This window comes from Phalaenopsis equestris, unplaced genomic scaffold (assembly GCF_001263595.1).
Source record: "Phalaenopsis equestris unplaced genomic scaffold, ASM126359v1 Scaffold232764, whole genome shotgun sequence".
Taxonomy (NCBI): Eukaryota; Viridiplantae; Streptophyta; class Magnoliopsida; order Asparagales; family Orchidaceae; genus Phalaenopsis; species Phalaenopsis equestris.
The window spans coordinates 338,434-348,757 of NW_018250726.1; the positions used below are offsets into that span (position 1 = coordinate 338,434).

Below are 10,324 nucleotides of genomic sequence, written 5' to 3' on the forward strand. Positions count from 1 at the left end.
TTTTTCCATATCTGCTTCTACGATTAGCATGTCATCTACTACAAAAGAAGCAATATATAACTTTTATTAAAAATTTTAATTAAGCAACAGTGTTCTATCTGATACTTCATGTACTTACTACTTGACATGAAACCATAAAACCTCTTGTACCACTATCTCGGGGTCTGCATTAAATTATAAAGGTTATTCAAAATTTTAATAAATTAAGAAAAAGATTTGCATACATGCTACTTTCGACACCTTCATTTATGTATCTCATATCTAAATCTTCCTGTTATTTATTTACATCACAACTACAAATACTTTTGTATACAAAATATTAGAATGGAGGGAAGCTCATTCGTAAGGAGCTGAGTTCACCTGTCAAAGCCACTTGCTAAAGTGGTTGAACTAAGCCCGCCAGCTGAAATGTCTGAACTAAGTCCAGCGAAGAGGGTGGTAAGAATGAAGCTACATCAACAAAGCCAACCATAAGAAGAAACCAGAATGACTGCTGTAGACACCTATAAATCTTTCATTAAAGACCTCGTCAGACAATTAGAACAAAAGTCTTTTGAAGGTGTAAGAGACCATATTTGACAACCTTCATTAAGGGTGTCGTCAAGCATTTAGAACCCAAGTATTTTCAAGGTGCCAGAGATGGTGTTTGTATGGTTTAATTATGATAGCTTGATGATTACGATGGCTGCGAATCTATTTCACATTAAAATTTTCACTAGAGAACACCAGGGAAAGGTGGGAACAAACGATATGACATCAATTATTTTTTTATGTGCGGGTTCCATGCATGAATGGAGTGGGACCTCTTTAGAAGGGGTCTCTCTCTCTCTCTCTCTCTCTCTCATCTCCTTTTGGCTCGCGAAGAACCTTTTTTTCTAAGGGGATGTTTGGTCGAGTGAATTAGCGGTATGCTGTAATTTTTTTTGCAGAGTTTTGAGAAAATTCTATATTTGGTATGCAAATTTACAAAAATGATGTAAAGTGTTAATGAATGTGATTTTTACACAGTAGCTCATTTTGGCTGAAGTTAAACTTCGACTGATTTGGCCAAATTTGAATTGCATTGTTCATATAAAATGTTATAGGCAAGTTGCCGCTAACGCCATCACCTGCCGGCGCCTCCGTCCGCCGACAGCTGCTCGCCCGCCTGCGGTTCGTTGTTGTTGTCCGCCACCACCGTGATCGTCCACTATCGCTGCCTGCCCGCCCGCCGCTGTCGTGTTGTTGCTATTTATCCCCTTTCTCCCAAGTAAATAAATTATTTTGAATCTACTTCAACCAAACAAAAAAAAATATAGTCCTACATTTATTTTACAGTTAACAAAACAACACAAAGTATTTCAAATGTATTGTAATCATAGTACTCTGCAAACCTTTTACATTGCATTATGTTTCATTTTTAGCAAACCAAAAGACCCCTAAAGATTGGTAATTAAACAAAAGCGGGGAAAATGTCATTCTTTTAGCAATCAGTGGTACAAGAATTACTCTGGGTCCATTTGGGGAAATTTCATCCATCTCCCTTTTCTCTCTTCCATCACCTCCTTTACCTTACGAGTTCTTTTTCGTATCGTATGTATCCACAAACAACATGGGACGCTACATCCCAAAAAGATTCAACAATTTTAGAAGCTTTAAAATATCACACAATTAATGTAGCCAATTGGTATAGATTTTAATAGCTTTAAAATGTCACACTATCAGCACTAATTCAATATTTTTTTAAAATAGAGCTAATTTCAAAATAAATTATTTATTTTATTTTAAAATAACATTTTCTCGAAAGTTTTACATGCATATCACTCAATTCTTACTTACATGCATACCAACTTATTTATGCATTAGAACTTAGAAGCTTTATTTCCCTTTTTAAAAATTATAATTGTGATATATTTGTGATATGAATGATTTGGGTGATATAAATATAAGAAAAAAATATAAATTTTAGATGTCAAATATGTAGAAACATAAGAATTGAGTTTTATGAACGTAAATACCCCTTTTTTCTATTAAGTATCCATACAAATTGTACTAAATTTAAATATTTTCACTCACGGTTCAGATCGGGCCTGACCACATATCCAGAAAGCTGACCCGTTGATCAAGCTCTACCAATTGCTCAATTAAGAAATATTATGTACGGATAATATTCATGATATTGAGATAATAATAATATTATTGTGATGTGATATTGTCTTGAATATAATGACAATATTATCACACCTTCATAAGATAACATGCCTCTGATGCCCACAGCGTTCGGAAGCCAACCGTTGACCATACCCATCAAGCATCAGCCCTCCGTGCTTCGAAAAAATATTACATTTTTATATATATAATTACGTGGAGAATCTAATAAAATTATGTCATTTATGTGAATGTGAGAAAAAAAATTGATTCGGTAACATAAAAAAATATTCCTCTCATGTTATTCAAAAGTTATCGCGCATTATTCAAGTGTTATTGATATATTATTATATTATTATAATATTAAGAATATTTTCAGAACACAATAATATATGAATAACATATGATAACATCTAAATAACACCTGAATTACTGTGTTATATTCTCACAAACTCAAATGAAATATTTTTTCCCTGCTTCGCGGAACACCTCCCCGCACCTCCCCGCACATCCCGCTCATCTACCGCTTCCCCTCCTCCCTCCTGATCCGGCACCTACTACCAAGAAATCCATTCACCTCCGCCATGACCGAAAGTCTCAACTTCGAAACCTCCGCTCGAAAAAGCTCGCCGGCTGAACCATCCGGCGAAGAAGACAGCGGAGGACACTCCCATCCCCTTTTGCAGCCGAGGCGCGAGCTTTTCGAGTACGGTCTCCTTCCCATTCCGAAGCTAATCTTTACAGATGGAATCGTAACCCTAATATACGTTAAGGAGAAGCTTCTCCAGCGTCATGCCACGGCTCTACACCGTGTCGACGCGCTTGGCCTCGCCGATGGTCTCCAGATCTCGCTTGTCGATGCTGGGATTGTTCTGGATACTCTCGTTTCTGTCCTTCCGTATGAGCCGGAGGATCTGAATTCCGTCGATGTTCGTGATCTCGTTCTGTTTTTATACATCCAGTCGTATAGAAGACTGGTATCCAAGACGCATAAGGATTCTGCAGCGGTTGCAGATGTTTGGCCGTCGACTTCTGCGTTTGATGGATACCTATCGGCTCTCACGCCTATTCAGGTTGGGGAATTTCTATGTCGTTGCAAATGTGATGTATTCGCGGATTGGAAAATGTTTTAGTTTGGAATGCAGAGTATATGGTTGAGATTATTGGTGGTTTGATTACGAATAAGATATTGTATTGATGCACTTCGGTGAGTATTTGTGAGCAAGCTACAGGTTTGGCTTTGGAGAGAATTTTGTAGAATTTTGAATAGATAGTTTTATTTTCATTACTCTGATTAACTGCTTACAAGAAACTGAAATTTTTGTTCGTTATGAGGATTGCTTTTTTGGTGTATTATTTTTTCACAGGCTTATGCTTGGTTTTTGTTGAATTGCAGCTCAAACGCTGTAGTAGTCGCCGATCTATGCCTTCGCCTGCTGATGAAGAAGCCCATCAGTTGTCATATCTTGAGAAGCACATGGAAAACATAGTTTCTGTTTTGGCTGACTCAGTTGAGGGCGAAGGGGCTGAATCACTGGTTAGTTTGGTTGCATTATGGTTTATTCTTTACCATTCATCGCTGAGTAACGTTTCATATTTATCTCTTTCGTTGGCTCAATTTATCATTTTTGCATCTTTGCCTTGTTCTTCATCATCTTTTCTTTCTTTATTCTGTCTCCCTTTTTTTTTTCATAGCTTGCTGCTGTCCATGGTGGACAAGATCTGGCATTATGTTTGTGTCTTACTCCTGTTAATGTTAACAGGTTTTAACTTTGGACAGTTTTCAGCGCCTTGGGCTTCTGATTCAATTCTTTGACGATGGCCACGAGGGAATACCGCTTAGCCAAGCTTGTCCTTTCTTTGCAAACTGTGATGACAATGCCTCTAATATTTCTGTGTCTGCTAGCAAAGTTCTTGACTGGCTTTTGCGAAGTGTAGCAATTTCTTTGGAGCACATTGTTGCTGCTGATAAATCACCTACAAGAGGAACTGGAATGGGGGGCATTAATGATGTGGATGTAACAATGATGGATGCCTCCGCAAACAAAGCAAAGCTGCAAAGCAGTGGTTTGCAGAGTGGATTATTTCAACCTAGTACTGTACAGTCGAGGAGTCAGACTATAGTAGACGGTATTTCTAAAGCTTCTGTAGTGAAGCAAGTTTCTGACACGATAAGACATCCTGTCAAGGTGAGGGCCTCTAAAAAATATTACTGGAGTTTTTGTACATTTAATTTAGTAATCTATAGCATGTGGATACGACTATTTCACTGATGGAATGGATTTCTTCACTTCAGGTTTTGAATTGCCATGATTCAGTGATATATATATTGGCTCCGCTGAGTTATGCCACTGTTTATGGTTGTTCTGATGCAACGGTTGTTGTTGGTGCTGTTGGCAAGGTACGCAGGATGCTATGATGATTTATTTTTGCTATCAAGTCTCATGAGTGACTGGTTTAATAGAGCTTATAAAATTGCTTTCTCCTTTAGTTTTTTGCTTAAATTTATAAATTATATATAAACTGCCTGGATTATATCTTATAAAAACGTAAATGCCAAATCCTTTTTGTTATAAAGTGTTGACCACATGAAGTATAAACTTCTTTAATCTTCTGATGCTGCAATTAATTCAAATTGCAAATCACTTGCTATTTCGCAACACGAAGAATTGGGTTTCAATCTACTTGTATTAAAAGAATTGTTTCATATCTTTTGATGGTGTGATTATGTTGCAAATTAATTGATATTTGGCAATATGGTGAACTTCTACATACTTGTATTAAAATAATTGTTCATATTGATCTAAGTAAATAGAGTTTGCTTGCATGACATTGTTGTTGAGAGAGTTTGCATACGTAGCACACAATTCTTATATATTTACATATCTTACACCTCAACTTTCCTATTTACGCACATAGAACTTTGGTGCTTTAAACCTATACATAAAAAGGTGTTTTCGACTTTTAAAAAATGGTAACAGTGTTATTTTTATGTGATATTAAAGATTGGAATGCAATGTGTGTAACTATGAAAGATTAGGTGTGAGATGGTAAATACATAAGAATTGTGTGTTATGTATGCAGATGTTCCTTTTTTTTTTAATTGCTCAAAAGGCTACTAGTAGTTGTTGTGAGCTGTTTTTGTGTTGTTGTTTATTTTAACATTTCATTTGGTATTCATTGGTGCATAGTTAGATCATATTGTTTGATTTAAGGTGATGAATGTAATGTCTTGTCAAATTTACAGGCTTTGAGAGTGGAGCATTGTGAGAGGGTGCAAATTATAGCTGCTGCAAAGCGCATATGCATTGTGAATTGCCGTGAATGTGTTTTTTACCTGGGGATTAATCATAGTCCCCTTGTACTGGGAGATAATCATAAACTACAAGTAAGCTTATGATTGTTTTATGTTTCATCTTTTGTGGATGGTAATCTACTCAAAGAGGAAATAAGAACCAGGACTTCATTTCTGTGATTTTATTCTATAGGTGGCCCCTTACAACACATTTTATCCCCAACTGTTGGAACACATGTCTCAAGTTGGTATAAATGCAATTATCAATAGATGGAATGAACCCATTGTGCTGGGAATGGTGGATCCTCATGACTCATTACCTCATCCTGCCGGGTTATCTGATACTCAGTCCGAGTCAGCAACATGTCTTGATCCTGACCAGTTTACTAACTTTTTGGTATACATTATTTTTTGAGGCGTGTATGATTTGCTGTTTTGTTTTTCCATGTAATATGGATGATATTTCCATGTCTTTCTGCCTCTCTCTGCTTTCCCATTTTCAGCTACATCGCTGTCACATGAATTTTGTTTTGAAAAACTTGACAAACTTGCCCATACTTGAAAGCAGTCTGTAAAAAAAAAAAAATGTTGGTGGCCATTTATTTCATATTTACTATTTATAGGTTATACCATTTTTGTTTCCTAATGACTGTGCTCAAGTTTTATAAACTGGAATAACACTTATGCAGGATTTCATGCATATCCAGCCAAGGAGAACTTGAAGCAATGAATTTGAATAAAGAGATTCAAAGCCATATAGGGTTTGTCTGGTAACAAATTTAGTAAATCCTGTAAATCCAGATTTATTAAATCCTGCCAACACCAGGATTTAGTAAATTCAGAATTTAAGACCTTGGAGGAAATGAGAAGAAACTGGATTTACTAAATCTAGGATTTAAAATTTACCCATTTATTTTTTTCTGGCATATTTAAGTTAAATCCTTTACCAGACGGCACCATAAACTTATCTTAATTATCTTGGGTTCAGAAAGAATACAAAAACAAATTCAATAAGCAGTAGCTAAAAAAAAACTCATTGTCTGATTAGTTTCTTCAGGCCTTTTGCACGCCCAACGTGGAATAGATAACTACTTTGGAATTTGCTCAAACTCGATTTTATATCTCTTTACAAAGAGGAAATCTTGCTGCTTCTCAAACAAGAAAACCATAAATAAAAGAAATATCTAAAATGTAAAATTAAATCAAATCTACATCATGTGAAAGAATATGCAGAAATAATTTGTTTTGAGAAGTTTTAAAGTTTGCCCCTTTTTCTTTAGGATCTCTTATGAATGTAGACGGATTATCATTTTTCTAATCCCTTTCCTTGCTTTCAATCTCAAAATATTAATACTGCTGTGACTTCACATCACTCTTTTCTACATTCTTCTTGTATGCAGATTCCCAAGTGGTATGGAGCTAATTTAGTAGAAAGTACAAAAGGTAACCCATTTCCATTGCCCGAGGCTTATGTTGCGGCGCAAAAGAAAACTGTATGATTCTAATAATTAATAATCTCAAATGCATGTCTACCCTGCTTTGGGCCTTACTCTATATCTTTTCATTTATGTTCATCTTTTTAAGTGTTCTGCATTTCATGGCTTCAATTTTTGAAAAACAATGGAGCTTTTTTCTGATTTTAATTTGTGGAAGGCCTTATACATTAAAAAATTATCTGGCAGCACTCTGTTCTGAATGAGATCCAGGAAACTATTAGGAGCGCGCAGCTTGATGAGAACAAGAAGCGTGATATTGCTTCTGCCCTTCATGCACATTTTAAAGATTGGCTATATGGTAAAGTTTATATTTGGTCCTTCTTCAACGAAATTGTTAGGAAATAGTAAGATTCTTTATAAATATCGAGAGCAAAAAGAACAAAAATGTAAAGAAGATCAGCGATATCATTTTGTAGATTTCGCTTTGAATTGATAGAAATTTATGTTATCCAAAAGAATACAACAAAAAATCCCAAAATTCTTTTAATAGAATTACTGTAAATATTAGATGACCGCTGGGTGCTCGCCTGTAATTTGGTCTGCATAATTTTTTTTTTTGTTTTCTTCATGTAACAAAATAGGCTCCACAATTTAACAGTGATATTTTGTTTTTAACCAATGAGTTATGTGTTTGAGATTCATAAATGGGTGAATTTTGGCTTACTATGAGCATAAAAATCAAGCATTTATTAGACTATAAGAAACCCAACTTCTTGTAGATGACCTTCATTTTACCAATATGCATCTTTCGTCCTCACGGGCTTATCTCGCATCTTTTCATTGGCTCATATGCTTTGAATGGGGCTCACTTGGCCAATAACAGTGAGCACTATTGTTTTATACTATGATTCTCTTGCTGAACTCTTCAATCTCTGCTATTATTTTGCAGCTTCAGGAAATATACGGCTACTATATTGCCTCTAAGGTGACTAAACTAATGGCGAATTTTAGTTGACGCTATCTGCGCCATTTTCTAAATATCTATTTTTCTGTGCTGGAGCCAATTTTCTTCAGTGTTCTCGCTCGTCTCGAATGCAAATCACAGATTTCTTCCTAACACGCAGCTGAGTGTATGGAGACTGGAAGATTACAGGAGTTTTTTTAGGATTTTTTTTTTTTTTGTAGATTTAATAGAGATGATTTTATTATTGTAAGTTTTATTTTTCACCCACCTATCTTTTAGCTGGCTGTGGTGGTGGTGATTCTTCTTTTGATACAGTTGTATTCTGTTTTCATTCGGAAACGGGAAATCTTATTCAGAATTTAATGTTTATAGAAAAATCATAGTGCAATCATTATTAATGTTATTATTGACTTCTGTGTGTGTGTGTGTGTGTGTAACCTTCTGCAAGGAATTGAAAGGATGGTAATGAATTTTTATTCTCTTTTTTTTTTAACATACAATCACATTCATGAATTCATTAGTTCATGCATTTTGCTTGAAAGATGAACTTGGGGAATGTGTAGGTGTTTCATTTTTTTTAGTGGTAAATTGAAGACAATTAATGGAGAGAATAATTTCACTAACGTGTAATGTGAGAATCATTCGCAGTATATTCAATGTTTTTGTGCTAGATATGCAGGGAGGTTGTGGCGGTTGATGGGAATCTCAAGATAAGGTATGGACATGGTTTGGCTCTTCATACTTGAGTGACATCACACCCTCTAGTATATGTGGTGGAAGAGAGACTAATCACCATCATCCCTATGTTAGTAAAATTGGTCAATAAATGTTTTTTTTTTCTCATAATAATTTGAACCAAGTTACTCACTGTTATAGTTATATTTCACTATTTTCTTATCTTTATTGACCATATAATGATGAATATTTTAGCCAAGGACCTCTATGATGCCTTTATGCTTCCTCGCCCTATATGGTCCTACATCCCTTCGCTGTTTTGATGATGTTTTGGGAGCAACTAGTGGTAAATTTCAAGTTATTTCATATAAATTAATGAAGCAATTAGCATAGGCTTATATGTGGTTTTTTTTTTTTTTTGGATATTTTAAGCATGTTTTTCTGGGCACCAAGGAGGAAAAATGCTTGAGAGAGAACAATAGCAGGACATCTTACTAGAATATAAAAATGCCTTTAAGCAAATACATAGAACATTGACAATACAAAGGATTGTGTCAATAACAAATTGGTTGTCGTGATGAACAATGAAAAGATCATCTAGACCAATCCTTGTATTAGTGAGAAACCAATGAAGTCAAACTTCTCTTTGTGCTGGCAATGGTATGTCTCATTGTTCTTCATACTTGGAAAGGACTCTTAGAACACCTGACTCGGAGTGGTCCCTCGATATAAAATCAAATTTTATATTATACCAAATAATGTCATTTAAGTATGCCTCAAATGAATTCTTACTCGAGGCGCTCTCTCTAGATTCTTTTTTTACTTTGTCATACACAAGCTCATCATGAGCTATTTGAACGCACTTCTAGATTTCACAGATTTATGTCTTATCTTTAAAGTCCTCCAAATTTTTCACTGATGTGGCTTTAATATTAACTTTGTTTTCATTCAGCTCCCCCTTCTTCTCTCCTAGATGATGTCATAGTACCATTCCTCCCTAGAGCATTATGAAATACTTTGTGTACTCGGAAATCCTAGCATGCGCCTCCACCAATTCATCATGCAATGATAGCTAATTTTATGTTGAATGAAAAAAAGGTTTGCATCTCCTGAATTCTCATCTCTTTCATATGCTTACATTCTTCCCACCAATATTTTATCCTTAAAAATTGGAATTTCGTCTCATCCATCATGATATCCTTCTCATCCCTAGCTCCCCATTAATTAAAATAGTAGGTTGAAATACTGATAATCTTTTTAAGACAATAAAGAGGAAATTGAGGAGTGAAGATTTATGAGTTTTTTCATCTATTGTTGGCTGAATGTAATACTTTAATTCACATTCCATCAAAATGATAATGTGTCAATAAATTTGAAGTTTAATTAAGTTGATTTGCATTCAAGCTAATTTGATTATGATTGTGTTTAGAAGAATCCTTTGAGCTAGAACCATTCAGCCTTTAGAAAATGCCAACTAAAAGGAGGTACTTTCAACAAGTCAAATATTTAGAAGACTTGCCGCCAAGTTTCAAACGATTGATTACTTCATAGACTGAATATTAACCAAATTATATCCTGGCATATATGTTGGTTTTTTCCTAAATTGCAGATCAAATTTTTGTAATCCTAAAAGACTTCATCTTTTTTGCCCTAGTATGTTAGTTGTTGCTACTTAAATTATCCACTCCAACAATACAATATGGCCAAATAAAATATGAAATAACAATCGTGTCATACCCTTTTGACACAAATCATGATGCCCTTGCTAGAAAATCATATTATTTAATAAGCCCATTTTGTGGGAGAATATCGACCCACTGCTTTTTA

General features: G+C 35.0%; 1 protein-coding gene across 4 annotated transcripts; it reads left to right on the forward strand.

The window, feature by feature from the left end:
- Nucleotides 1-2,582: 2,582 nt before the first annotated feature.
- On the forward strand, nucleotides 2,583-8,228 carry LOC110038402 (TBCC domain-containing protein 1). Of its 4 annotated transcripts, none has more exons than XM_020743238.1 (10): nucleotides 2,583-3,200; nucleotides 3,524-3,664; nucleotides 3,891-4,316; nucleotides 4,424-4,528; nucleotides 5,375-5,515; nucleotides 5,616-5,819; nucleotides 6,823-6,915; nucleotides 7,105-7,216; nucleotides 7,808-7,843; nucleotides 7,919-8,228. In XM_020743238.1, the coding sequence occupies exons 1-9, from the start codon at nucleotides 2,712-2,714 to the stop codon at nucleotides 7,840-7,842; spliced, it is 1,746 nt and encodes a 581-aa protein (XP_020598897.1). In that variant the 5' UTR covers nucleotides 2,583-2,711; the 3' UTR covers nucleotide 7,843; nucleotides 7,919-8,228. The 4 variants fall into 4 exon arrangements, with proteins under 4 accessions (XP_020598897.1, XP_020598898.1, XP_020598899.1 ...); XM_020743239.1 differs by having other exon boundaries at nucleotides 7,933-8,228; XM_020743240.1 differs by lacking the exons at nucleotides 7,808-7,843; nucleotides 7,919-8,228 and having other exon boundaries at nucleotides 6,823-6,865; nucleotides 7,105-7,205.
- The last annotated feature ends 2,096 nt before the right edge of the window (nucleotides 8,229-10,324 follow it).

Bases quoted from the DNA above. Each gene is read 5' to 3' on its own strand.
- LOC110038402 (XM_020743238.1), top strand. From the start codon at position 2,712: ATGACCGAAAGTCTCAACTTCGAAACCTCCGCTCGAAAAAGCTCGCCG. The intron at 4,317-4,423 runs GTGAGGGCCTCT...TCTTCACTTCAG, and splicing joins CGATAAGACATCCTGTCAAG to GTTTTGAATTGCCATGATTC. The intron at 7,217-7,807 runs GTAAAGTTTATA...ATTATTTTGCAG, and splicing joins TTTTAAAGATTGGCTATATG to CTTCAGGAAATATACGGCTA.